Source organism: Nomascus leucogenys, chromosome 17 (genome assembly GCF_006542625.1).
Source record: "Nomascus leucogenys isolate Asia chromosome 17, Asia_NLE_v1, whole genome shotgun sequence".
In the NCBI taxonomy this organism is placed as follows: Eukaryota; Metazoa; Chordata; class Mammalia; order Primates; family Hylobatidae; genus Nomascus; species Nomascus leucogenys.
Window position 1 is genome coordinate 37,069,537 of NC_044397.1, and position 25,220 is coordinate 37,094,756.

The 25,220-nt window shown below is 56.1% G+C and overlaps 4 protein-coding genes across 10 annotated transcripts in view; 1 reads left to right on the forward strand and 3 right to left on the reverse strand.

Annotated features, from left to right (window-relative positions):
- Positions 1-15: 15 nt before the first annotated feature.
- Positions 16-7,849, forward strand: LRWD1 (leucine rich repeats and WD repeat domain containing 1). Of its 2 annotated transcripts, XM_003276615.4 has the most exons (15): positions 16-241; positions 876-1,110; positions 1,213-1,329; positions 2,126-2,266; positions 2,506-2,610; positions 2,849-2,974; positions 3,050-3,164; positions 3,356-3,456; positions 3,657-3,864; positions 4,376-4,448; positions 4,545-4,685; positions 6,894-6,985; positions 7,127-7,282; positions 7,374-7,486; positions 7,588-7,849. In XM_003276615.4, the coding sequence occupies exons 1-15, from the start codon at positions 162-164 to the stop codon at positions 7,726-7,728; spliced, it is 1,944 nt and encodes a 647-aa protein (XP_003276663.3). In that variant the 5' UTR covers positions 16-161; the 3' UTR covers positions 7,729-7,849. The 2 variants fall into 2 exon arrangements, with proteins under 2 accessions (XP_003276663.3, XP_030653357.1); XM_030797497.1 differs by lacking the exon at positions 2,849-2,974.
- A 284-nt stretch (positions 7,850-8,133) lies between these two features.
- POLR2J (RNA polymerase II subunit J) lies at positions 8,134-13,769 on the reverse strand. Of its 2 annotated transcripts, XM_030797502.1 has the most exons (4): positions 13,551-13,769; positions 10,907-10,996; positions 9,025-9,199; positions 8,134-8,367 (listed from the first exon to the last, which is right to left on the reverse strand). In XM_030797502.1, the coding sequence occupies exons 1-4, from the start codon at positions 13,601-13,603 to the stop codon at positions 8,332-8,334; spliced, it is 354 nt and encodes a 117-aa protein (XP_030653362.1). In that variant the 5' UTR covers positions 13,604-13,769; the 3' UTR covers positions 8,134-8,331. The 2 variants fall into 2 exon arrangements, with proteins under 2 accessions (XP_030653362.1, XP_030653361.1); XM_030797501.1 differs by lacking the exon at positions 8,134-8,367 and having other exon boundaries at positions 8,380-9,199; positions 13,551-13,746.
- A 1,101-nt stretch (positions 13,770-14,870) lies between these two features.
- LOC101176332 lies at positions 14,871-21,762 on the reverse strand. The gene is given in 4 exon segments (XM_012496437.2): positions 14,871-15,003; positions 20,759-20,816; positions 20,819-20,997; positions 21,638-21,762. Coding segments are annotated over 4 exon segments (480 nt in total). The 3' UTR covers positions 14,871-14,885.
- Positions 21,763-24,574: 2,812 nt separating this feature from the next.
- The window catches only part of RASA4B (RAS p21 protein activator 4B), a 33,090-nt gene continuing 32,444 nt past the window's right edge, over positions 24,575-25,220 (reverse strand). For all 5 annotated transcript variants that reach the window (XM_030797507.1, XM_030797504.1, XM_030797505.1 and 2 more), the window contains one exon: positions 24,575-25,147. In XM_030797507.1, the coding sequence (XP_030653367.1) occupies positions 25,026-25,147 (122 nt within the window). In that variant the 3' untranslated portion in view covers positions 24,575-25,025. The remainder of the gene's footprint in view (positions 25,148-25,220) is intronic.

Here is a 25,220-nt window from a genome sequence, read left to right on the forward strand (position 1 = left end):
CTGAGTTCCGCTTCCTTCCGGTCGTTAACGCCCACGGGCTCGCGCGGCGCCGCCTCCTGGGCTTCGTTACCGCGGACGCCAGTACCGGGCTCCAGGAGACGCAGGGCGACGCCAGACGCCGGGGCGGCCGAGTGGGTCAGCGCGGGCTGCGCCTCCTCGCCATGGGCCCCCTCTCGGCGCGGCTGCTAATGCAGCGCGGGCGCCCCAAGAGCGACCGGCTGGGGAAGATCCGGAGTCTGGAGTAAGAGCCGAGCAGGGGGCGAGGCTGTGTCCTCGGGGTCGGGCGGTCGGGGAGAAGAGCGGGGACCCTCCCCAACGGCCCGCCTGTCCCCGTTATCGCTCTCTGGGTTCGGCAGAGTGGTCAAATGTCTTCTTGTTGGGAGATCGTGGCCCTACCCGCTCGCCGGGAGCTCCGAGGGGCCTCATCCCCTGAAGGGAGCCCGGACAGTTAGGGGCACAACCTGCCGCTACCGTTAGAAGGCCTGGGAAGCACAGACGAGCCCCCGAAGGATCAGGAAGAGCATCCTAGAGGGGGCTAGGATGTCCCCCAGTCCTAAAGTAGTTGCAGTTTTGTTTTGTTTTTTTTTAAGTGGTGGGGAGTCGGGAGTAGTGGCGCGCGCCTCTAGTCCCAGCTACTCGAGAGGCTGAGGCGGGAGGATCCCTCAGCCCAGGAGTTGGAGGCAGCAGTGAGCTATGATCGCGCCTAGGCGACTGAATGACACCCCGACTCTAAAAATAAAGTAACGGGGGGATGGGCGGGGCGGCTACACTTGTGCGAGAAATGTCAGGTGAAAAAGCCTTCTGAGGTAGCCGGGGCAGATTCGTGTGGGGTGCAAAGCCTGCCCGCCCCCTAAGCCTTCTGCCCCCAACTCCAGCCTGTCAGGATTGGAGCTGCTCTCCGAGCACCTGGACCCCAAGCTCCTGTGCCGCCTGACGCAGCTGCAGGAGCTTGACCTGTCTAACAACCAGCTGGAGACGCTGCCGGACAACCTAGGCCTGTCCCACCTGCGTGTCCTCCGCTGCGCCAACAACCAGCTGGGGGATGTCACTGCCTTGTGCCAGTTCCCCAAGCTCGAGGAACTCAGCCTGGAGGGCAACCCCTTCCTGACGGTAAGTGGGGGCCTCCCACCAGCTTCATACCTGGGGCCAGGACTCTGTTGGGCTCAGGCTCAGCATCTCCTGAGCCACTGCCCTTCACCCCCTCTGCCCCAGGTCAATGACAACCTGAAAGTCTCCTTTCTCCTGCCCACGCTCCGTAAGGTCAATGGCAAGGATGCGTCCTCAACTTACTCTCAGGTGGAGAACCTGAATCGGGAGCTGACCAGCAGGGTAAGGGGATGAGAGGATTATTTATTCCTTTTTTTTTTTTTTGAAATGGAGTCTCACTCCGTCGCCCAGGCTGGAGTGCAGTGATGCGATCTTGGCTTACTGCAATCTCTGCCTCCCAGGTTCAAGTGATTTTCCTGCCTCAGCCTCCCGAGTAACTAGGATTACAAGCACCTGCCACCATGCCCAGCTAATTTTTTTTGTATTTTTAGTAGAGACAGGGTTTCACCATGTTGGCCAGGCTGGCCTCAAACTCCTGGCCTTAGGTGATCTGCCCGCCTTGGCCTCCGAAAGTGCTGGGATTACAGGTATGAGTCACCACACCCGGCCTGACTCTTCTAAGTAGCTTTTTCTGGCGTGTTTTTTACTTTACTATTTTTTTTTTTTTTTTGAGACAGGGTCTCGCTCTGCTGCCCATGTTGAAGTGCAGTGGTGTGATCATAGCTCACTGCAGCCTCCAACTCCTGGGCTCAAGTGATCTTCCCGCCTTAGCCTTCTGAATAGCTGGGGCTTTACGCTCATGCCGCCACGTCTGGATCATTTTAAAATTTTTTGTAGAGGTGGGATCTTGCTCTGTTCCCCAGGCTCCAACTCCTGGCCTCAAGCGATGCTTCTTCCTCAGCCTTCCAGTGGCTGGGACTACAGTCACCTGGGCTGTTTGTGATGTGTGTGTGTGTTTATGAGGCTGTGATTCCACGAGGCTTCCAGCAGGTGGCAGGATTGAGATTCCCTGAGATGGAGGGCTGGGTACGGAGGAGCTGGGGTGGGCCGGGCCTGGATCTGGTCCCTCTTGCACCAGGTCACAGCTCACTGGGAGAAGTTCATGGCCACACTGGGCCCTGAAGAGGAGGCTGAGAAGGCCCAGGCGGACTTTGTGAAGTCGGCTGTCAGGGATGTCCGCTACGGGCCCGAGTCCCTCAGCGAGTTCACCCAGTGGCGGGTACGTCCCTGTCCCAATGTGCAGGGAGTCACTGGCTCTCGTATCCCTAGCCGCCTGGAGGTCCCTGGCCGTGAAGGGCTGAGGGGCTGTGGGAGTGGGGTGAGTCAGGGTGGGCAGCCCTGTTGGCTGGAGAGGTCCTTCCCCAACTCTGGAAGCACAAGCTCCCCCTGACTATGCATCGGCAGGGCTGGGGGCACCTGGGACTCTGCCCAGCTTCCTGATGGCCTGGCCCCACCCAGGTGCAGATGATCTCTGAGGAGCTGGTGGCCTCCAGTAGGACCCAGGTGCAAAAGGCTAACAGCCCAGAGAAGCCCCCAGAAGCTGGAGCTGCCCACAAGCCCAGGGTGAGTGCAGCTCCCAGGGCTCTGAGGCCAGTCCAGTTCCTCCTGCCTGGAGAAGCTGCAGGAGACCAAGGCGTCCTGGGCATGTGCCCAGGAAGCACCCCAGGTCCCAGCTCACTCCCTAGGTGACCCCGGGCCAGCCTGGGCCTCCTGCACCCACAGTGAGGTGGGGTCCAGCCTGTGATGGGGAGGAAGGAAGCCCCAGGCAGACGGGCCCATGGTCACAAGGCCCCCTCCACAGGCCAGACTGGCGGCCTTGAAACGGCCAGACGACATCCCACTCAGCCTCTCTCCCAGCAAGCGGGCATGTGCCTCCCCGTCGGCCCAGGTGGAGGGCGGCCCTGTGGCAGGCTCCGATGGCAGCCAGGTGAGCTGAGGTGGCAAGGAGCAGGTGGCAGATGAGTCGGGGCTGGGCAGCCGTGACCCTCCTCTCCCCCTACAGCCTGCCGTGAAGCTGGAGCCCCTGCACTTCCTGCAGTGCCACAGCAAGAACAACAGCCCCCAGGACCTCGAGACCCAGCTGTGGGCCTGTGCCTTCGAGCCGGCCTGGGAGGAGGGTACATGGTGGCGGGCAGGCGGGGCAAGGGCCACTGGAAATGGGGCCGCCGGAAATGGGGCCGCCTGGATGGGTGGGGGATCAGGAGACAGAGCTTAAAAGGTGTCATCAAGGCTGGGAGGAGGCGGCTGCAGGGAGGACCCGGATGGGAAATGTCTCCGCTCATCTGACCTCTCAAAACCGGGCACTCAGGGGCCACATCCCAGACCGTGGCCACGTGCGGCGGGGAGGCTGTGTGCGTAATTGACTGCCAGACGGGCATCGTGCTCCACAAGTACAAGGCACCCGGCGAGGTGAGTGCAGGGCCCTGTCCCTGCTGGGCGGGGGTGTCCGACTAACTCCTGAATAGCAGCATGGGGATGGATGCAGGCTCGGCCCCCTGCCCCGCGGCCTTTTTCTTTCATGCTGGGGCTCCCTCTCCCAGGCCGGGGCTGCCCGCATGTTCACACCAATAGCTCTGCCCCAGTGACTGTTTCCTCTGACCCCTACCCAGGAGTTCTTTTCTGTGGCCTGGACCGCCCTGATGGTGGTCACACAGGCTGGCCACAAGAAGCGTTGGAGTGTGCTGGCGGCCGCAGGCCTGCGGGGCCTGGTCCGGCTGCTGCACGTGCGTGCTGGCTTCTGCTGCGGGGTCATCCGGGCCCACAAGAAGGCCATTGCCACCCTGTGCTTCAGCCCCGCCCATAAGACCCACCTCTTCAGTAAGCCCCTCCCCTTCACCCCTAGGACCCCCAAGCACCCCTGTCCTGCTGCCCCAGTAGCCTCCACACTCCCCTCCCTGGGATGGCTGGGAGCTCGGGCGCCTGCCGGGCCCCAGTCTGCACCGCTCCGACTCTAGCTTTGGCAGGAAGCCATGTCGCTTCAACCCTGGCTTTATCCACAGCCTGCTCTGTGGCCTTGGAGTTTTCCAACAGCCTGGGCCACTGTGTCCCCTGTCAGTGACCTGGGGGGATGCCCCTGCCCCCGGGTGTGGCGCCCCCGTCACGGGGGATGGATGAGCCACAGGAGGTGGCCGCTGGAGCCGCCACATCAGGTTAGAGCGAGGAGACAGGGATTGTGGGCCCAGGAGTGTTCCTGTCTCCTAGCCTCGGCCCGCCCTCCCTGCCTCAGAGGGGCTGGCCTTGGGACCGTGGACTCAGCCTGGGATGCGGCCAGCAGGAGGGAGCAGGGTCATCTCAGGGCCACTTCTCCCCTGCCCCACCCCCTCCTCAGCGGCCTCCTATGACAAGCGGATCATCCTGTGGGACATCGGTGTGCCCAACCAGGACTACGAATTCCAGGCCAGGTGATGCTTTCGGGCGAGGCTGGGGAGTGGCCAGCTGCTGGGGCAGGGACACCTCGGTCTGGGGCTGATGCTCTGCTCCCCCTTGCCCACTGGCAGCCAGCTGCTCACACTGGACACCACCTCCATCCCCCTGCGCCTCTGCCCTGTCGCCTCCTGCCCGGACGCCTGCCTGCTGGCCGGCTGTGAGGGTGGCTGCTGCTGCTGGGACGTGCGGCTGGACCAGCCCCAAAAGAGGAGGTGAGGCTGGGCAGGGGACGCATTGGAAGCCAGGCCTCTGCTCAGGGTGGCTGTTGGCCCAGATGGGCTCACAGCAGCCTGGGCACACCCGGGTAACCATAAGGGTTGTTTTCGCAGAGTTGGCTTGTCCCACCTTCCTGCCAGGCTCTGGAGGAAAGGACTCTGACCCTGCCCTCACCCTGGGTTCAGCTGTGGGACTGGGCCATGATGGCTTCCCCTTCACCTGGGGCTTCAGCACCATGCTGTGCCCACGTGATCCAGCCCACTCCTGCCACTCATCAGCAGTGTGATGGTCCTCTGTGTTAGTGTAATGTCCTCATCTGTGAAGAGGGGCCGATGGCTAGTGGAGGGCAGGTGAGGCGGTGTCTGGGCAGGCAGGCAGGCTTTGGAAGTGCCACGTTGAGGCTTTGTGGCTCATCTGTCCCACCTGGAGACAGGGCTTGGCAGGGGGTCCCTGCCCTCTTGGGGCCCCCAGCCTACTGGGGAAGACAGACGCTAAGCAAAGGTGGCCAATCAAAATCCCACAGTGTGATGCTAGCTACGAAGGAGAGGGAAAAGGAGTAACGGGCAGAGGGACACTAGCATGGGGGCCTCAGGGGACTCTGCTGAGGTGACCAGTGGCAGATGGATATTCTGGGGCTCACGCTTTCCTCCCTGGGAGCCCAGCGAGGGAGTCAGTGGGCAGAGGGCGGGAAGGTGCTTGCATGGAGGAAATGGTACGTGCAAAGGTCAGTGGCAGGGGAGCCGGCTGGCCATGTGGCCACAGCTGGGTGGACCCAGCCCAGAACGAGGTGGCAAGGGTGCCTGGGCAGGGCATGCCGGGCTTTGTCAGCCACAGTAAGCTTTGCATTTCTATTTATTTACTTTTTAATTGAGATGGAGTCTTCCTCTTGTCACCCAGGCTGGAGTACAGTGGCTCGATCTCGGCTCACTGCAACTTCTGCCACCAGGGTCCAAGTGATCCTCCTGCCTCAGCCTCCCGAGTAGCTGGGATTACAGGCGCATGCCACCACACCCGGCTAATTTTTTGAGATGGAGTTTCACTCTTGTTGCCCAGGCTGGAGTGCAATGACACGATCTTGGCTCACTGCAATTTCCCCCCCCCCCCCCCCCTCTGGCTTCAAGCAATTCTTCTGCCTCAGCCTCCCGAGTAGCTGGAATTACAGGTGCACGCCAACACACCCGGCTTATTTTTGTATTTTAATAGAGATGGGGTTTCGCCACGGTGGCCAGGCTGGTCTCGAACTCCTGACCTCAGGTGATCCACCCGCCTCAGCCTCCTAAAGTGCCAGGATTACAGGCATGAGCCATTGCACCCAGCCGATTTTTGTCTTTTTAATAGAGGCGGGGTTTCGCCATGTTGGCCAGGCTGGTCTCGAGCTCCTGACTTCAGGTGATCCACCCACCTCAGGCTCCCAAAGTGCTGGGATTACAGGTGTGGGCCACTGCCCTGGGCCAAGATTTGGATTTTTAGCCTACCTACAACAAACAGCCCAGGAGGAGCTTCAACACAACAGCTGCTGTGTTGAAAGGAGCAGCAAGGGCCCTGGTGGCAGAGGTGGTGGCGGTGGCCGTAGTTATGGGCTTATCTTTCTCACCAGCAGCCCCTGGGCTGCCTCCTCCCTCCCTGCCTGTATGTCTGGTCCCCATGTCTAAGATGCTTCTTCTCATACCCTCTGCTCAACTGGCTCAGGCCTGGCCCATGGTTAGCTGCTGGGCCACGCTCCTGGCTCCAGGCTAGCCTCCGAGAGTCAGGTAGCTGCCGGGACACTTCTCCAAGCAGACACTCCCACACACTCTCAGCTCTGAAACATTCAGCAGCCATTCCCCCGTCTTTAGAGTTAGAGCAGATGCCCCCAACAGCCCCCTGGGCCATGGCCTGGAAACACCTGCCCTACTTGGCTGCCAGGAGGCCCCTGCTCATCTCACACTCGGTCCCAGAGGCACCGGCGCGCTTCACAGCCTTTTCTGACCACCTGGCCTAGCCCCGTCCTGGAAGAGCCACCCCTCATGCCTCTGGGTTACTACTGTGACTCGGGACACTCAGGTGCTGGCTCCCCCTTCCAAGGCAAACTGAACCTTCCGGGGGCCAAGAACGTATCTCTTTGGTGGCATCTTCTGTGCAGCCTTCACACAGGGCAGGGTCCCCAGCAGATGCCTGGGTGAGTGGGCAGGAATGGCCAACTAGCATCTCCCGCTGCCCCACAGGGTGTGTGAAGTGGAATTCGTCTTCTCTGAGGGCTCCGAGGCATCTGGACGGAGAGTGGATGGGCTGGCATTTGTGAATGAGGACGTCGTGGGTGAGTGAGCCCAGCTAGCGGGACAGCCTGGCCTCCGGGCACACAGATGGGCCGCTTGTCCCTGGGCTGGGCTGAGGATCTCTAGTGGGAGGAGGTGTCTGGGAGGGGCCACCCTGCACAGCTCTCCCTTCTCCCCCACAGCCTCCAAGGGGAGCGGCCTGGGCACCATCTGCCTGTGGAGCTGGAGGCAGACGTGGGGGGGCCGGGGCAGCCAGTCCACGGTGGCAGTGGTAGTCCTGGCGCGGCTGCAGTGGTCGCCCACCGAGTTGGCCTACTTCTCACTCAGCGCCTGCCCTGGTGAGCCTGCCCCCCTGCCCCCCCCACCCCGCCATCCCGCAGGGCCTCCGGGAGCTCTGCCCCCACTCAGACTCCATCTCTGTCCCAGCAGATAAGGGGATTGTGCTCTGTGGGGATGAGGAGGGCAACGTGTGGCTCTACGATGTCAGCAACATCCTGAAGCAGCCACCCCTACTGCCGGCAGCCCCGCAGGCCCCCACGCAGGTACTGCCCAGCTCATCCTGCCCAGGCTTGGGCTGGCAAGGCATCAGGGGCCCTGCCTTTGGTCAGCAGCCCAGCCCAGCCCTCCTCTCTCCCCCCACCAGATCCTGAAGTGGCCCCAGCCCTGGGCCCTTGGCCAGGCGGTGACCAAGACCATGGTGAACACGGTGGTGGCCAATGCCTCCTTCACCTACCTCACTGCCCTGACAGACTCCAACATCGTAGCCATCTGGGGGAGGATGTAGCCTCACGCCATCGCAAAGGACCAGGGACGCAGCTAACTAACTTATTCAGCTTTGGGCCGATGGGGGTGGGGGGTTTATCAATCAGTGAATATTTTATTAAACTCTCTACTGTGGACAAGAAGGCTGTGGAAAAAGGTGTTTCGAGTTATGCAGGAAAAAGTGTTCCTGCTTTGATTGACAGGCAGGCCCAGGAGCTGAGGCTTCTAGAGCAGAGACTCTTGGGAGCTCATGGGTTTGCACACTTCCCTCCGGCTCAGCACAGCCTCCGCAGCAGCCCCTGGACTCCGGATCTTTTGTCCAGAATGAATTCATCCCTGCCAACCGGAGGCCCCTGAAATAGGTCATCTGCCTACATCAAGCCTGATAACCCATTTGCTTGTGAAGTTACCGCTGCTCAAGTCCACATCCAGGTCTCTTCCGCCATACTTTATTAGGAATATAAAACCTCATCTATGTACAGGACACGTCGGTGTCAGGGTGAGGGGTGGCCACAAGGTGGGCCATGGCTGGGACTGGCCGCTCTCCTCGGCGTGGTACCTGGAGCAGAGGGTCGGGCACAGGTAGGAACGGGGCTCATAGGCCGAGCAGAGCCCCCTCTGGCCCCTACTCAATTCCTTCCTGCTTGTCTTTTATGGCCACCTGGGAGAGAAGAAGAAGGTGGAGACTCAGCTGGAACGGCTGGGGCAAGGATGCTGGAAACACATGCCCAGCATCCCCCGGCCAGGCCCTTCCTGGAGGGCAGCCATGGGCCACACTCCCCAGGACAGTGGAGCAGCCAAAGGGCCCTCCAGCTGGCCCAATCCAGCCCTGGCAGGAGTCAGAGGCCACAGAGGCTTCCTGGTGAGCAGATGACTCAGACACTGAAATCCCCCAAGCTATGGCTCTTTCCCCTCTAAACTGTTCTAGACTCCCAGGTGCCCTGCCAGGAACAGGCGTGGGCCACCCTGGGGTGAGCTGCCTCCCAGAGGCCTGGAAGGACCAGGCCTTGCCAACCACCGACAAGGGACGTAGAAGAACACCCCCAAAGGACAGCAGGTCCCCGCCCCGATCTGGCCCACAGCACCAAGGGACCCTGCAGTGCTACGGAAGTCCCATGGGGCAGATGGGAGCCACAGGCCTGGACTCCACAACCCCTCAGTCCACACGTCCTGGAGCCTGTGGTGGAAGTCCCTGCTCTTCCATCACTGCTGCCTCTCCCCCAGGACCTCCGAAGAAACAGGCCAGGGCTGTCCTAGGCCTGGGCACACGGGCCGGTGTCCAGCCCACCCCGTCTGCCCCTCCAGGCCCTGCCCTCACCCGGAAGCGCTCCTCCAGCAGGGACAGCTCACTGATGAGGTCGGTGATGGCGTTGGTGAAGGCTTCCTGGGGGCTGTAGTCCGGCGTGGTCTGCACTCGGATTATGATCTTGTGCTCCAAGGGGTGGGGGACTTTGTAGCCAGCAAATAGCACCTGCGGGTCCTTTAGGAGTTGTCTGAGGTCCAGGGACAGACAGTGTGAGGGTCTAGCCTCGTGCCCTCAGGGCTCAGGCCCAAGCTAGGTAGCAGCCAGCTCAGAGCAGAACAGACTTTCTAGCCAAAAATCCCCCCCAACGTTCTTCCCCAAAAGCCTTCAAGGAAAGTAACGCTTTTAGGAAGATACCTCATGTGGGGACACCCTACCCCCGCCACACACACACACATACACCCTGCATCCGAGGTTGAAGGACACCCACACGGTCCCCCACACCCTCCACATCCATAAGGTTGAAGGACCTGAGCTGGAAATGGATTCCAGCAACCTCTTCCCACTGGGCACAGCAGTGCTGGCAGAGATCTCCCAGGCAGTGAGTGTTCAGCCAGTGTTCAGTGACTCCGACCCAAAAAGCCCGCAAAGAGCATCCACGCAGCAAATAAAGGCAGCAGGAGAGGAGGACCAGCTCCCAGCAGTGAGTGGAATGCAAATGGAACTCCACCCTCTGAGCAGCACAGCTGCCAGCGGCTGGTCACGCACACTGGGCCCTGTGCCATGGGGCTGCGTCACGTACTGTGCCCTGGGCATGCAGGGGTCTCCTCTAGAGCAGCTTAGAGTGGTGTGAGCACCATGAGGGGGACCTGTGCATAGGTGGCAACACTGGGCTCAAGAGCAGGGGAGCAGCAGGGCCCCAGGAGAGCTTGGGCGCCCCACTGGCTGGGCTCCGGGCAGGAGTCCTCCATCCCCGTGCCCGACCACACCAGGAGACTGGGCAGACCCTACTCACAGACGGGGAAAAGCCTGGCTTCGCTGGTGGCACCAGAGGGAAGAGCCAAGTCTACAGTAAAATGACAAGTCCCTAGGCCAGAATGGCAGACACATCCCTGACCAACCACCTGGCTAGGACCTCACTGGTATAAACAAACACCCACCAACCAATGCAGGGCGCCCATTAGGGGCACTGGATAGCCACAGAACTCTCCTACTTCTTTTTCTTTCTCTTGTTAAATAGAAGTTCTAGTCTCTGCCACATACATCTTAGAGGCCGAGGTGGCACTGAGGTCACAAACGGGTGGCATGAGGGGAGCTAATCTTGACTGCTTTTCAATGCCCCTCAGCATGAACAACACAGGCCTACTGTGCTGGAATCTGCTGCTCGTTCATTTACAGAACGTGCACTTAATGGTGAATGTAAGGCCGGGCGCAGTAGCTCACGTCTGTAATCCCAGCACTTTGGGAAGCCGGCGGGTGGATCACCTGAGGTCAGGAGTTCGAGACTAGCCTGGCCAACACAGTGAATCCCCGTCTCTACTAAAAATACAAAAATTAGCCAGGCATCGTGGCGTGTGCCTGTAGTCCCAGCTACTAGGGAGGCTGAAGCAGGAGAATCACTTGAACCCAGGAGGCGGAGTTTGCAGTGAGTGAGCAAGATCGTGCCATTGCACTCCAGCCTGGGAGACAGAGAAAATTCCATCTCAAAAAAAAAAAAAAGGGAATGTAATGCACATGTTCATCTACAGAATAAGCCACTACAGAAGCATGGCTTATGTGAAGACATGGAGGTTGGTGTCATTTTGATAAAAAGGTACTAAGATTATAAAATGCCCAGAGCAAGCCCCCAGAAGGACTTCCTGTAGCTCAGAGAGACTGAGGAAGATCTTGGAACTTGTGCTTTGCCCAGAGGGGCCCATTAAACACAGTCCCTGAGAGCCTGTGATGGGAAACTTACGATTTAATGATGTTTCCCAGTGTGTGGTCTTCTTTGTTGATGGTGAATAAACAGGCATTGGGTACCTTGGTGTCCTTGTTAATGGTGATCCTAGGAAGACAGAGGCCACAGATGAGAGGCAGGGGCCCCCCTCCTCCCACCCTGAGTCTAAACCCTGCCTCCACCTGGCCAGCTGTGGTGGCTCGTGCCTGTAATCCCAACACTTTGGAAGGCTGAGGTGGATGGATGACCTGAGGTCAGAAGTTCAAGACCAGCCTGCCCAACACGGCAAAACCCTGTCTGTACTAAAAATAAAAAAATAAAAAAATAAATTAGCTGAGTGTGGTGATCCATGCCTGTAGTCCTCGGGACTTGGGAAACTGAGGCAGGAGAATCACTTGAACCTGGGAGGTGGAGTTGCAGAGAGCCGAGATCATGCCACTGCACTCCAGCCTGGGCAACAAAGTGGAACTCTGTATCAAAAATATAAAAATAAAAAGGAAAAATAAGCTCTGCCTCCTCCTGAAGGCCTTTCTCAATCTCTTCATCCCATAAGGGCCTCGCCAACCCAGTCCCCTACTTCCTGCTACCCCAGGTCTATGGAACCTTGGCCTTTTCTGAATTCCTTTTTTTTTTGGTAGAGATGGGGTTTTGCTTTGTTGTCCTGGCTGGTCTTGAACTCTTCGCCTCAAATGATCCCTCCTGCTGCCCAGGCTGGAGAGCAGTGGTGTGATCATAGCTCACTGCAGCCTCCAACTCTTAGGCTAAAGTGATCCTCCCGCCTTAGCCTCCTGAGTAGCTGGGACCACAGGCGCACGTCATCATGCCTAGCCTGTTCCTTTTTTCTTATGCCAACATAATGAAGCAACCAAAAGGTGAAGAGAGGCCCTGAAGTTACACGGTGAGGCTGGTCCTGACCCTGTGAGTTCCGAAAGCAACCATCCCCCTGGCTGGAGTGTGTAGTCCTTCCATCCATTCCCCAGAACAAGTCATGCTCTGGCATTTACTATGATTTTAGTGAACGCTTAGATGGACAAAGACAGGAAACTTCTATTGGATTTTCCAAGACAAGTAAAGGTTTTCAGAGTGCAGTTCCCAGATAAGCAGCATCAGAATCCCCTGGGAACTTGTTAGAGTCTCCCACCTCCCACTTACTGGACCCAGAACTCTGGAGGTGGGGCGCAGGGATCTATGGTTTAAGAAGCCCTTCAGGTGATTCTAATGCACACTCAATTTGAGGGCAACTAGGCTGACACTAAAATCTCATATAGGTGAGAGGTATCAAGTTGAATATCCTTTTTTCTAAGGTGGTTTCTCCCGGTTGACACCACACACATTTTAGGGTGCATAATTCTTTCCTGTGGGGTGCTGTCTTGTGGACATTGTAGGACATCAGCAGCATCCCTGACCTCTATCCAGCAGATTCCAGTCATAACCCCCTTTGACAACCAATAATGTTCCCAGTTATTGCCACATGTCCCTTGTGGGGCCAAATGTCTCCAGTTGAGTCTGCCCTAAAGGAGGCCGAAGTGGCTGGCAAGGGCCAGACCAAGACCTCTGCACGCCAACCTGGGAACAATAAGAGCTAATGGTTATGAGGTCTTCCAGGTGCTGAGCTTTGGACCAAGAGCTTTACACAAATTACCTCATCCAATTCTTTTTATTTTGAGACAAGATTGAGCTCAGCCGCCCAGGCTGGAGTGCAGTGATGCGATCACAGCTCACTGCAGCCTGGAACTCCTGTGCTCAAGCAATCCTCCCACCTGAGCCTCCCAAAGTGTGGGATTAAAAGCGTGAACCAGCGCACCTGGCCAGATCTCTTTTTTTGTTTTTTGAAACGGAGTTTCGCTCTTGTTGCTCAGGCTGGAGTGCAATGGCGTGATCTCCGCTCACCTCAACCTCCACTTCCCAGGTTCAAGTGATTCTCCTGCCTCAGCCTTCTGAGTAGCTGGGATTACAGGCATCTGCCACCACGCCCGGCTAATTTTGTATTTTTAGTAGAGACGGGGTTTCTCCATGTTGGTCATTCTGGTCTTGAACTCCCGACCTCGGGTGATCCGCCCGCCTCGGGCTCCCAAAGTGCTGGGATTACAGGCGTGAGCGACCGCACCCGGCCTGAATCCCATGTCTAAGTACAGTAATAAACTCATTTTCCAGATGAGGAAACAGGGCCTCCGACAGATCAAGCCACTCGCCCACAGATAGAGTAGCTAAATCCCCCATTTAGCCGAGCCCAAGCTCTCTCCTCTGGACTCCTTCAACCCGCAGGCAGCGAGGAGCCACTGCGGCTTTTACGCAGGCCGCTGACAGATCGGAGGGGATGGAGGATGGAGGTGGCGGGCGAAAGACAAGAGAGGAAGCTGCCAGATCCCAGAGTTTGAAAAGGGCTATGGAGAACCAGACACTCTGGGCTCGAATACAAGCCCCGCCACTTCCTATGTGTCCAGGGTAACTTGCTCGCCTCCAAGCCTCAGTGTCCTCATCTGCAAAATGGACACACTCGCCACTGCCTCGCGGAACGGCCTTACATTTGGCCGACACAGGCCGAGCGTACGATCAAGCAAAAGCGGTTTCCCTCCCCGGGCAAGAGATGGGCAGGAGACACCCCAGAATGCGACAGTCGCAGGCCCGCGCACCTCGGCCCGCCGCAGCCGGCGTCACTTACTTCTTCTCGCCCTCGAAGAGCAAGAACGACTCGAAGGCTGGAGGGGCGTTCATGCTCCCGCCGCCGTCGCTTCCAGACCCTGAGTGTCCGCCGCCGCCGCCCCAGAGCCGTAATAAGAGGCTTCTTCCGGATTACTCCGGCGGGGCAAACCCGCGTAAGGATCGGCTCATCGCCCCCTGTCGGGCTGGAGGATCTTGCGCAGGCGCGAGAAAAGCCCGAGATAGGCCGGTGCCTCTGCGCATGCGTCAGTCGCGAGGCGCCCCCCCCCCCCCCCCCCCGCCCCCGCCCCCGGGCATGGCTTTCCCCCATGGGCGCTTTTCGGCGCATGCTCAGGCGCCGGGAGGGCTGCTCTGCCCCTACAGAGGCCTCCTAGTCCTGGCTGAGCGGGAACCTCAAGCTGTACCTTTCTCCTTTCCCCATGTCCCTTGATCTCTCTTTGGAAACGTGCACCCCCTTGGAGTGCGCAGCAGGAGGCCCCTGAATAGACAGAATAAAGCTAAGGGGTAGTGGACAGCTGCGGCTAGCAGCCGTAGGGGGAGCAGAAGAAGATCTCGTGGCCAGAGGCAGATCTATGATAAGCCCCCTACCCAGGCTGCCTACACCAACTGCTGCAGGACCCCCGCCTGCGGGGTGCCGCTGGCTTGTTAGCCGGGAGGGACAATTGGGTGAAGGATGCAGAAGGAGGCAGGTGTATACAGCAGTGAGAGGGGAGCCCGGAGGGTTACGTATATCTTTTTATATATTATTATTATTATTATTTAGAGACAGTGTCTCCCTCTGTCGCCCCGGCTGAAGTACAGTGGCACCATCATGCAGCCTCCAACTCCTGGGCTCCAGAGATCCTCCTACCTCAGCCTCCTGATAGTTGGGACTGCAGGCATGTGCCATCACACTTAGCTATTTTTTTTTTTTTTTGAGTTGGGGGTCTCCCTCTGTTGCCCAGGCTGGTATTGAATTCCTGGCCTCCAGCAGTCCTCCCGCCTCAGCCTCCCAAAGTGCACTTGGTGGGTGTGGGCGGCAAGCCACCCAGGTGCTGAGGCAAGAGACCGAGGGCACGAGCTGTTCCAGTATAATAAAATATATAAAATAAGAATAGTTATACCAGATATAGATCTTAGATATGATTATATATGAATATCATTAATCATTAGTTGGTAGCAATTACTCTTTATTCCAATATTATAATAATCCTCGCTCTACAATCATAACCTAGGAAAAACCAGGCCATACAGAGATAGGAGCTGAGGGGACAGGGGACATAGTGAGGAGTGACCAGAAGACGAGAGTGCGAGCCTTCTGTTATGCCCAGACAGGGCCACCAGAGGGCTCCCTGGTCTAGCGGTAACACCAGTGTCTGGGAAGATGCCCGTTGCCAAGCGGACTGTGGTCTAGCGGTAGCCTCAGTGTCAAGGAAAAGCACCCGCTACTTAGCAGACCAGGAAAGGGAGTCTCCCTTTCCCCGGGGGAGTTTAGAGAAGACTCTACTCCTCCACCTCTTGTGGAGGGCCTGACATCAGTCAGGCTCGCCCGCAGTTATCCGGAGGCCTAACCGTCTCCCTGTCATGCTGTGCTTCAGTGGTCACGCTCCTCATCCGCCTTCATGTTCCATCCTGTACACCTGGCTCTGCCTTCTAGACAGCAGTAGCAAATTAGTGAAAGTACTAAAGGTCTCTGATAAGCAGAAATAATGGCGTAAGCTGTCTCTCTCTCTTTCTCCTCTCTCTCTCTGCCTCGGCTGCCAGGCAGGGAAGGGTCCCCTGTCCAGTGGACACATGACCCATGTGGCCTTACCTATCATTGGAGATGGTTCACACTCCTTATCCTGCCCCTTTGTCTTGTATCCAATAAATAGCGCAGCCTGGCATTCGGGGCCACTACCGGTCTCCGCGTCTTGGTGGTAGTGGTCCCCTGGGCCCAGCTGTCTTTTCTTTTATCTCTTTGTCTTGTGTCTTTATTTCTACACTCTCTCGTCTCCGCACACACGGAGAAAAACCCACAGACCCTGTGGGGCTGGACCCTACAGGTGGATAAGGGTATCTTACCCTTTTTGGTTTGGTTGTTTTGCAGAGTACAGTTTAGCATAAAGGCCTTCCTTGAGCTGTTTGAAGCAACAGGGACTGGGGTCTCAGATGAGCTACCAGAGCCCTAACAGTTTGGCAGCTGTTTCTCCAAGGCTGGGCAGCAGCTACAGTGCCAAGGAAATCTGGAGCTTCTACCCCTTCTGGGAAGGCCCATTTCCTACTTGAGTTCTTGCACCCTGGCAGGAGGAAATCTCATTCTGCAACAGCCCCACACAGAATCTGACTTTCCAGGCGAAGTGGGTGGGCACCTCTTTAACTGGTGAGGAACAGAAAGTGATACGGGTAGGCTGGGCGCGGCAACTCACACCTGTAATCCTAGCACTTTGGCACTTTGAGAGGCTGAGGCGGGTGGATCACTTGAGGTCAGGAGTTCGAGACCAGCCTGGCCAACATGGTGAAACTTCATCTCTACTAAAAATACAAAAAATTAGTCGAGTGTGTTGGCAGGCACCTATAATCCCAGCTACTTGGGAGGCAGAGGCAGGAGAATCACTTGAACCCGGGAGGCGGAGGTTGAAGTGAGCCGAGATTGCGCCACTGCACTCAGCCTCCCAAAGTACTGGGATTATAGGCGTGAGCCACTGTTCCTAGCCAAAGGTAGCATCCTTGACCCAAGCTTTTCCAGGGTGACCCAGAAGTGTGGAGGTTATATCCTCAGGGAATTATTACCCTCATCACTTTTTTTTGTTTCTTTTTTTTCTTTTTTATTTTTTTGAGATAGAGTCTCGCTCTGTCACCCAGGCTGGAGTGCAGTGGCAAGATCATAGCTCACTGCAGCTTCAAGCTCCTGGGCTCAAGCAGTCCTCCTGCCTCAGCCTCTCCAGTACCTGGGACCACAGGCAGGCACCACGGCGCCCTGCTAGTTTTTTTTTTTTTTTTTTTTTTTTTTTTTGAGAAGGAGTCTCACTCTTTCACCCAGGCTGGAGTGGATCTTGGCTCACTGCAGGCTCCGCCCCCCGGGGTTCACGCCATTCTGGCTCAGCCTCCCGCGTAGCTGGGACTACAGGCACCTGCCACCTCGCCTGGCTAATTTTTTGTATTTTTAGTAGAGACGGGGTTTCACTGTGTTAGCCAGGATGGTCTCGATCTCCTGACCTTGTGATCCGCCCGCCTCGGCCTCCCAAAGTGCTGGGATTACAGGCATGAGCCACCGTGCCCGCCTTTTTTTTTTTTTACTTTTTGTAGAGATGGGGTCCAACTTTGTTGCCCAGGCTGGTCTCCAACTCTTGACCTCAAGCAATCTTCTCGCCTTGGCCTCCCAAAGTGCTGGGATTATAGGCATGAGCCCTGCCCCTGGCCACACACGCCATGCTAATTTGTTACACATTGGCTGTGGTTGCTTTCGTGCTACATGGCACGGTGGTTGTGACTGAGAGCTGCATGTCTGGTCCTTTACAGAAAACGTTTGCTGATCCTATCTTGCGGATTGTGCCTGTGTTGACTTTGCTATTTATTGTTTGGTTACAGCCCAGACACTGAAGTTACTTATTAGCTTGTAGGTTTCTATCCCGTAGAAAAGAAAACTTCATGGCCGGGCGCGGTGGCTCACGCCTGTAATCCCAGCACTTTGGGAGGCCGAGGTGGGCGGATCACGAGGTCAGGAGATGGAGACCATCCTGGCCAACACAGTGAAGCCCCATCTCTACTGAAAATACAAAAATTAGCTGGGCGTGGCGGTGGTGGGCACCTGTAATCCCAGCTACTCGGGAGGCTGAGGCAGGAGAATTGCTTGAACCCAGGAGGTGGAAGTTGCAGTGAGCCAAGATGGTGCCACTGTACTCCAGCCTGGATGACAGAGTGACACTCTGTCTCAAAAAAAAAAAAAAAAAAAGAAAAGAAAGAAAGAAAAGAAAACTTCATTAACCAGTTTTGTATCTAATATCAAATCTTATTCTAGCACTCTTCTCTTAAAATGCTTACAGGCCAGGCACAGTGACTCACATCTGTAGTCCCAGCACTTAGGGAGGCTGAGGAGGGAGGATTGCCTGAGCCCAGGAGTTTGAAACTAGCCTGGGCAATATAGCAAGATCTTGTCTCTACTAAAAATTTAAAAAATCAGCTGGGCATAGTAGTGTGTGACTGTAGTTCCATTTACTTGGGAGGCTGAAGCAATAGGATTGCTTTAGCCCAGGAGGAAGAGGCTGCAGTGAGCTATGACTGCACCACTGCACTCCAGTCTGGGTGGCAGAGCAAGACCCTGTCTCAAAAACAAAACAAAACAAAACAAAACAAAAGAATGCTTACAAATACATGAAATACATGTACCCAGCTTCTCAGAATGATCCATGAATCAGAGTTCCCACTCTTCTTCTGAATTGGTGCGTAATAGATCTTTGATATGTGTTCATGATATAGATGAGTCATCTTTTTTATGTATTTGAAAATTATACTTTGAAAAGGCCTTGTCCGGAGGTGGTTGCTGCATACCTGTTCAGATTTCCTAAGAGGTTGAGAGAAACAGGTACTGGGTGAGCTGGGTCCACTCAAGCCTTCCCAGGGTGCCTGCCCTGCCTTGTGGTGAACACCAGCCCCCTGGGCTGCAGATATCTGCCTGGGGGTCCAATCAGATCCTCAAGACATCTGGGGCTGGGCATGGTGGCTCATGCCTGTAATCCCAGCACTTTGTGAGGATGAGGTGGGCGGGTCACTTGAGTTCAGGAGTTCAAAACCAGCCTGGCCAATATTGTGAAACCCCATCTCTACTAAAAATACAAAAAGTAGTCAGGCGTGGTGATGGGCACCTGTAATTCCAGCTATTCGGGAGGCTGAGGTGGAACAATCACTCGAACTTGGAAGGCGGAGGTTGCAGTGAGCGGAGAATGTGCCATTATCCTCCAGCCTGGGTAACAGAGGGAGACTCTGTCTCAAAAAAAAAAAAAAAAAAAAAATAGGCCAGGTGCAGTGGCTTACACCTGTAATCTCAGCACTTCGGGAGGCTGAGGCAGAAGGATCATCTGAGGTCAGGAGTTCGAGACCAGCGTGGCCAATATGGTGAAACTCCATGAAACCCCATCTCTACTAAAAAAAAAAAAAAGACAAAATATTAGCTGGGAGTGGTGGCGTGCGCCTGTAATCCCAGCTACTCAGGAGGCTGAGGCAGGAGAATCGCCTCAACCCGGGAGGTGGAGGTTGCAGTGAGTTGAGATCACACCACTGCCCTCCAGCCTGGGCGACAGAACCAGACTCCATCTCAAAACAAAAACAAAAACAAACAAAAAAAAACATCTCGGAACCTGCCCCAGGCCCCAGTTGAATGCCAGGGCTTGAAGTCTCTGGGAGGGGGTGGTATAGACTTGTGGGACAGATGGAAGGTATATCCTCTCCTGTTCCTCTCACTTTTCCAGGTGGCCTCCAGAAACAATGTGGCATCCTGGGCTATGGGCAGCTCTGCTCAGGGCCTGAGAGGAGAACTGGGGGGCAGTGCCAGGCATGCACTGATGTTAACTTCCCTTCCAGCTGCAGTGGTCAGGATCTGGGGAGGGGAGGAGAGGCGTGGTGGATGCTGCCAGAAGGGTGGCTGTGTGTGTGCACTCAAGATCCAGGTTTCCACTTGTAGCCCTAATAAGCCCACAGCTCTTTCCCTTTCACTGCCTGCATTTAGGCTCAGGAGACCCTGGAGGCCCTACTTCCTGGACAGTAGAAACCCAAGGAGATCCAACAGGCATGAGGATTTTTGTGTACCCCTAAGGAAGTAGCCAGAGAACCAGGTGCTGGTGATTTGGGGTGGGGTAGGGGCTGCATCAGGCTCAGCTGTCCCTGGACCCAGGGCCTTGGGCCAGGAAGGGAGGGGAGGGACCCAATCCAGCAATAGGAGCCCTTAGGACGGCAGAGCACAGGAGGCTCTGAAGCTCTAAGGGGTCGGGCTGGGGTGGGCTGCCTATGGGGGAAATGGTATCCACCAAGGCCACAGCCAGGAGAAAAGGTTGATACGGCCCCAAAAGCCATAGGGAAGAGGGAGAGGGCAGGTCCCTTGAATCTTAATTTCCCCTTGACCTTTTTTTTTTTTTTTTTTTGAGACAGCGTCTCTCTGTCACCCAGGCTGGAGTGGAGTGGCCTGAGCTCGGCTCACTGCAACCTCCACCTCCTGGGTTCAAGCAATTCTCCTGCCTCAGCCTCCCAAGTAGTGATTACAGGCATCTGTCACCATGCCCAGCTAATTTTTGTATTTTTAGTAGAGACAGGGTTTCACCATGTTGGCCAGGCTGGTCTCTAACTCCTGACCTCAGGTGATCCACCCACCTCGGCCTCCCAAAGTACTGGGATTACAGGCATGAGCCACCATGCCCAGCCCTCTTTGCCTTTCCATACTATTCCTGGAAGAGCCAAGGTATACAGGCTGCCCCACTGGCCCTGCCCCAGAACCTAGCTGGGCAGCTAGGTCAGGGGTCATGTCTGAGCCCTGGGACTTTGGGGGCTGTCCTAGGCTAAGGAGAAAGAGGGGAGGCTCAGAGCTTGCTTGGATGAGCTTTGAGAATGTGTTTGTGGCTGGGTGCGGTGGTCCTGTAATCCCAGCACTCTGGGAGGCTGAAGTGGGAGGATGGCTTGAGCCTAGGAGTTGGAGACCAACCTGGACAACATGGTGAGACCCTGTCTCTACCAAAAGTACAAAAAATTAGCTGGGCATGATGGTGCACACCTGTAGTCCCAGCTACTCAGAAGGCTGAGGCAGGAGGATCACTTGAACTCAAGAGTTGGAGGCCTCAGTGAGTTATGATCACTCCACTCCACTCCCAGTAAGACTCTCTCTCAAAAAAAAAAAAAGATGTTCTGGAAGACTCTGCCCCTCCTCTGTCTTGTTTTTTTGTTTGTTTGTTTTTTGTTTGTTTTTTTGAGATGGAGAATCACTCTGTCACCCAGGCTGGAGTGCAGTGGTGCGATCTCGGTTCACTGCAACCTCCGCCTCCCAGGTTCAATCCAATTCTCCCAAGTAGTAGGGGTTACAGATGCGTACCACCGCACCTGGCTAATTTCTGTTTTTAGTAGAGACTGGGCTTCGCCATGTTGGCCATGGTTTGCCAGGCTGGTCTCGAACTCCTGAACTCAGGTGATCTGCAGACCTCAGCCTCCCGAAGTGTGGGATTACAGGTATCCTCAGTCTTGTTAATTACACTGGGGTTTGCTGTGTACAGCGAGATCAGGATGAGGGTGGTGACGTGGTGATCATGGGGACCCATGCTTCTGCTCAGGGGTTGGCAGAAGCCAGCAAGGCTTGGGGTTTCCCTGTTTGGAGCTCTCCAAGTTGAGGGTGCAGAGGAGTGTGAGATGCATGTGAAAATGCAAACTTAGCTCTCCCTGGCTGGAGGCTGGCATTGCGTGAGTCTCTGGTAGGACCAGGCCACGTATACTTTTTTTTTTTTTTTTTTTTGAGACGGAGTCTCGCTCTGTCACCCAGGCTGAAGTGCAGTATCTCGGTCTCGGCTCACTGCAAGCTCTGCCTCCCGGGTTCACGCCATTCTCCTGCCTCAGCCTCCAGCGTAGCTGGGACTACAGGCGCCCGCCACGACGCCTGGCTAATTTTTTTATGTTTTTAGTAGAGACGGGGTTTCACCGTGTTAGCCAGGATGGTCTTGATCTCCTGACCTCGTGATCTGCCCACCTTGGCCTCCCAAAGTGCTGCAATTACAGGCGTGAGCCACCGCGCCCGGCCATGTATACTTTTTAAGCTTTTTTATTCTTGAAAAGTTTTGGCTGGGCGCGGTGGCTCACGCCTGTAATCCCAGCACTTTGGGAGGCTGAGGCAGGTGGATCACGAGGTCAGGAGATCGAGACCATTCTGGCTAACACGGTGAAACCCCATCTCTACTAAAAAAAAACAAACAAAAATTAGCCGGGTGTGTTGGCGGGTGCCTGTAGTCCCAACTACACGGGAGGCTGAGGCAGGAGAATGGCGTGGACCCGGGAGGCCGAGCTTGCAGTGAGCGCTTGCAGTGAGCAGAGATGGCGCCACTGCACTCCAGCCTGGGCGACAGAGCGAGACTCCGTTTCAAAAAAAAAAAAAAAAAAAAAGAAAAGTTCAAAGATACATAAAGCTAGACTATGCAGGATAATGAGCCCCCACATACTCCCCATCTCTCGTCTGTAATTACCAGCTCGTGGCTACCTCTACCTGTCACCTCTACCTCTTGTCTCATCTCTACCTCTCCCCCTGACCCCTGCCTCTGGGTCAGTTTGCAGCAAATCCCAAATGCCTATATCATTTATCCTAAATATCCCATAAATATTCCACTATACTTACAACACAACTGCAATATCTTTTTGGTTTGTTTGTTTTTGTAAAGATGGGGATTTCACCATGTTGCCCAGGCTGGTCTCGAACTCCTGAACTCAAGTGATTCTCCCACCTCAGCCTCCCAAGTAGCTGGGATTACAGGCATGTGCCACTGTGCCCAGCCAAGTGCAGTATCACACCTTTACAAAATTAATAATTCCAATCATCCTATAGTTGATTACTGTTCAAATTTCCAATTGCCTCATAAAAAGATCATTTCTTAACATTTTGTTTTGTTGCAATTGGTTGCTGTAAGTCACCTAAATATATTGTCTCTTTTTTATACTTTTTATTGTAGTAAAATAGGTATAACATAAAATTTGCCATTTTAACCATCTTAAGTGTTTAACTCAGGGTGTTAATTACATTCGCAATGTGTAGCCATCACCACTATTTAGTTCAAAAATCTCAAGTCTCCTTTATTTTCCTTTTTTTTTTTTTAATTTTAGGGACTAGGTTTTGCTATGTTGCCCAGGCTGGCCTTAAATTCCTGGCCTCAAGGTGATCCTTCTGCCTTGGCCTCCCGAGTAGCTGGGACTACAGGTGTGCACCATCACACCCAGCTTCAAGTCTCTTTTAATTATTATAAAGTTCTGGCCATGCACAGTGGCTCACAACTGTAATCTCAGCACTTTGGGAAGCCAAGGCGGTCAGATCACCTGAGGTCAGGAGTTCCAGACCAGTCTGGCCAACATGGAGAAACTCCGTCTCTACTAAAAATACGAGAATTAGCCGGGCGTGGTGGCACACGCCTGTAGTCCCAGCTACTCGGGAGGCTGAGGCAGGAGAATTGCTTGAACCTGGGAGGCAGAGGTTGCAGTGAACCAAGATCGAGCCATTTGCACTCCAGCCTGGGCAACAGAGTGAGACTTTGTCTCAAAAAAAAAAAAAAAAAAAAAAAAAAAAAAGGCCAGGCGCGGTGGCTCACACTTGTAATCCCAGCACTTTGGGAGGCCGAGGCGGGCGGATCACGAGGTCAGGAGATGGAGACCACGGTGAAACCCCATCTCTACTAAAAATACAAAAAAAATTAGCCAGGCGTGGTGGCGGGCACCTGTAGTCCCAGCTCCTCGGAGAGTCTGAGGCAGGACAATGGCGTGAACCCGGGAGGCGGAGCTTGCAGTGAGCCGAGATTGCGCCACTGCACTCCAGCCTGGGCGACAGAGCGAGACTCCGTCTCAAAAAAAAAAAAAAAAAAAAAAAAAAACTATAAAATTCCCCTTCATCTGAAAATTGAATGTGATTTTTAAACAACCTATTTGAGCTCTGAGGTGGATGTCTAAGTTCCAAGCCCACTCCTCCCTTCTGGGGGTCCCAGTTTCGTGATCTCTTCTTCCCTTTCCTTCCTGGTAGCTTAAAAAAAATAGAGATAACAGGATAAAGGTGAGGAATGAAGGAATGAATCGATGCAGGCAGAAGTGAAAACAGCGCCCACCTGGAGGGCTAGAACCATCTGGAGGGCTGGGACCACCTGGAGACGCCCTGTGTCTATGAGCTGCTGTTGTGAGGAGCCTGGAGCCAGTGGACACTGGGAGGGAGGAGGCTTTAGAGTGGGGGGCAGCCAGGGGAGGAAGGAGGTTGGCTGAGCCAGGTCTAGGGGCCTCAGGGACTTCTGTGTCCTTGTAACGCACAAAGGCCCTGCCCACCCTGACCCGGGGCGGCCCACAGTAGCAGCAGCTGGTGGTCCCTGCAGCCGGTCAGCCCCAAGAGCGGGCACAACGTGTGGCTTGGGTACCACAGGGCCGGAAGAGAGGGACAGGGGCCCTGCTCCTGTCACCTGCTGCTTCTGCCACCCCACGACCAAGTCACTGGTATGAGCTGGTGGCCAGACATCACTGCCCCTCAGGCAGTGGGGGCTCCTCTTGGGCTGGGGGCAGGGCTTGGTGGGCAGCCCTATGGGAGGGGGAGCTGGTGGGGGACCACAGGGACTGACCAAATAATGGCAGGCCAGATCCCAGGACACCAGGGGCTCTAAGTCCCCAAGAGGGGGGACTGGGCCGGAGTCAAGTTTTGCCGACCGTCAGACCAGCCCCGGGCCTCTATGATGAAGGCATCAGAGAAACCCCATGGGGCCAGAAAGGGGCTGGGGCAACCATGGATCTTTGGGATCTGGGGTCAGAGGGGGAAGGAGGTGACTGCGTGGCAAGGCAAGAGCTGAAGGCGTTCTGGAGAAGGAGGGTCCAGGCCTCGTCCCCACCCTGATCCAGGTCACTGTGGACGCAGCTGGGAGCTGAGCCTGGCAGCCCATGTGACACAATGGTGGGGGGATGGGAGCCCCTACATGGCCAACACTGCCAGCCACACAGCTAGAGGGCTTGGGGTAAGGGCTGCGTGAAGAGGAATGGGGTCTCTGAGCCCCGCCTCTGTGCTGTCCTCAGGGACACCCTAGAGAAGGGACTTGCTTGGGGGCTGCTTTGAGAAGAGAACAGCTGGTTGGACACACTGGGCTCTGTGGCCTGTGGGACATGAAAGAGGGGACCCAGGGGCATGGTGGGGACAGCAACTGGGAAGGGGAAGGAACCCCTGACCCTAGACGAGTCGGGGGAAGAAAGAGCGGGTATCAGGGATGCCCAGAGCCCATGCTGTCAGCCCCATCATTGGCACATCCACCGACAGCCTCCAGGGTCCCCCCGGGCCCACTTTCTCCCCAGACCCTCATCACAAGACCCCAGAGCCTGGACAGTAACAGCAGGTTTACTGTTGGCAACAGCACAGCCCTGTGGCACCCAAGGGTAGTGGGTGGGGTGGCAGCCGGGTCTCCTGGGGCCCCATTCTCCCTCCATTCTCTAGGTCCCTGGAGGCCAGACCATTGGGTGTGGCCAGTCCTAGTGGTGGTTCTGGCTGGGTCTGTCCTAAGCAGGAGAGGAGGGTCCCTGGAGAGGCAGTGACACTGCAGCGGCTGTAGGGAGCCGGGGACACTTCAGGCCAGCCATGACAGGCCCAAGCCTGCTCAGCTCTGCACTTCTGGGGATCTCCTTATTCCTGACTCTCCCCCCTCCCCCACTTGGAAGAGACCTAGGCCCTGCACCCTAATGAGGAGGACGGGGTGAGGGGGTGCACAGCGTCCTGGGGGGGGGGCTCCGAGCGCTTGGCAGGGGACTCGGCAAGGGGAGCGCAGGGCAGTCCTCACGTCTGCAGCTCCAGGAAGCAGCTGGGCTCTGAGGGTGGGGAGCCGGCCGGGCTGGAGCTATGGGCCTCCCGGAGGTCCTGCAGCACCTGGAGCAGCCGGGCCAGTGAGTCCTCGGGGGCTGCAGGCAGAGGCAGCTGTGAGGGCCCCTGGGAGTGAGCCTGAGGACCCCACCCGTGCATCCCTGGAGGGGG

Coding starts and splice junctions, on each gene's coding strand:
- LRWD1 (XM_003276615.4), top strand. CDS start 162: ATGGGCCCCCTCTCGGCGCGGCTGCTAATGCAGCGCGGGCGCCCCAAG. Junction 2,611..2,848: donor GAGCTGCCCACAAGCCCAGG/GTGAGTGCAGCT, acceptor CCCCCTCCACAG/GCCAGACTGGCGGCCTTGAA. Junction 7,283..7,373: donor CTCACTCAGCGCCTGCCCTG/GTGAGCCTGCCC, acceptor CTGTCCCAGCAG/ATAAGGGGATTGTGCTCTGT.
- POLR2J (XM_030797501.1), bottom strand. CDS start 13,603: ATGAACGCCCCTCCAGCCTTCGAGTCGTTCTTGCTCTTCGAGGGCGAG. Junction 10,997..13,550: donor CTCTTCGAGGGCGAGAAGAA/GTAAGTGACGCC, acceptor CTGTCTTCCTAG/GATCACCATTAACAAGGACA. Junction 9,200..10,906: donor CTGGGAAACATCATTAAATC/GTAAGTTTCCCA, acceptor CCTGGACCTCAG/ACAACTCCTAAAGGACCCGC.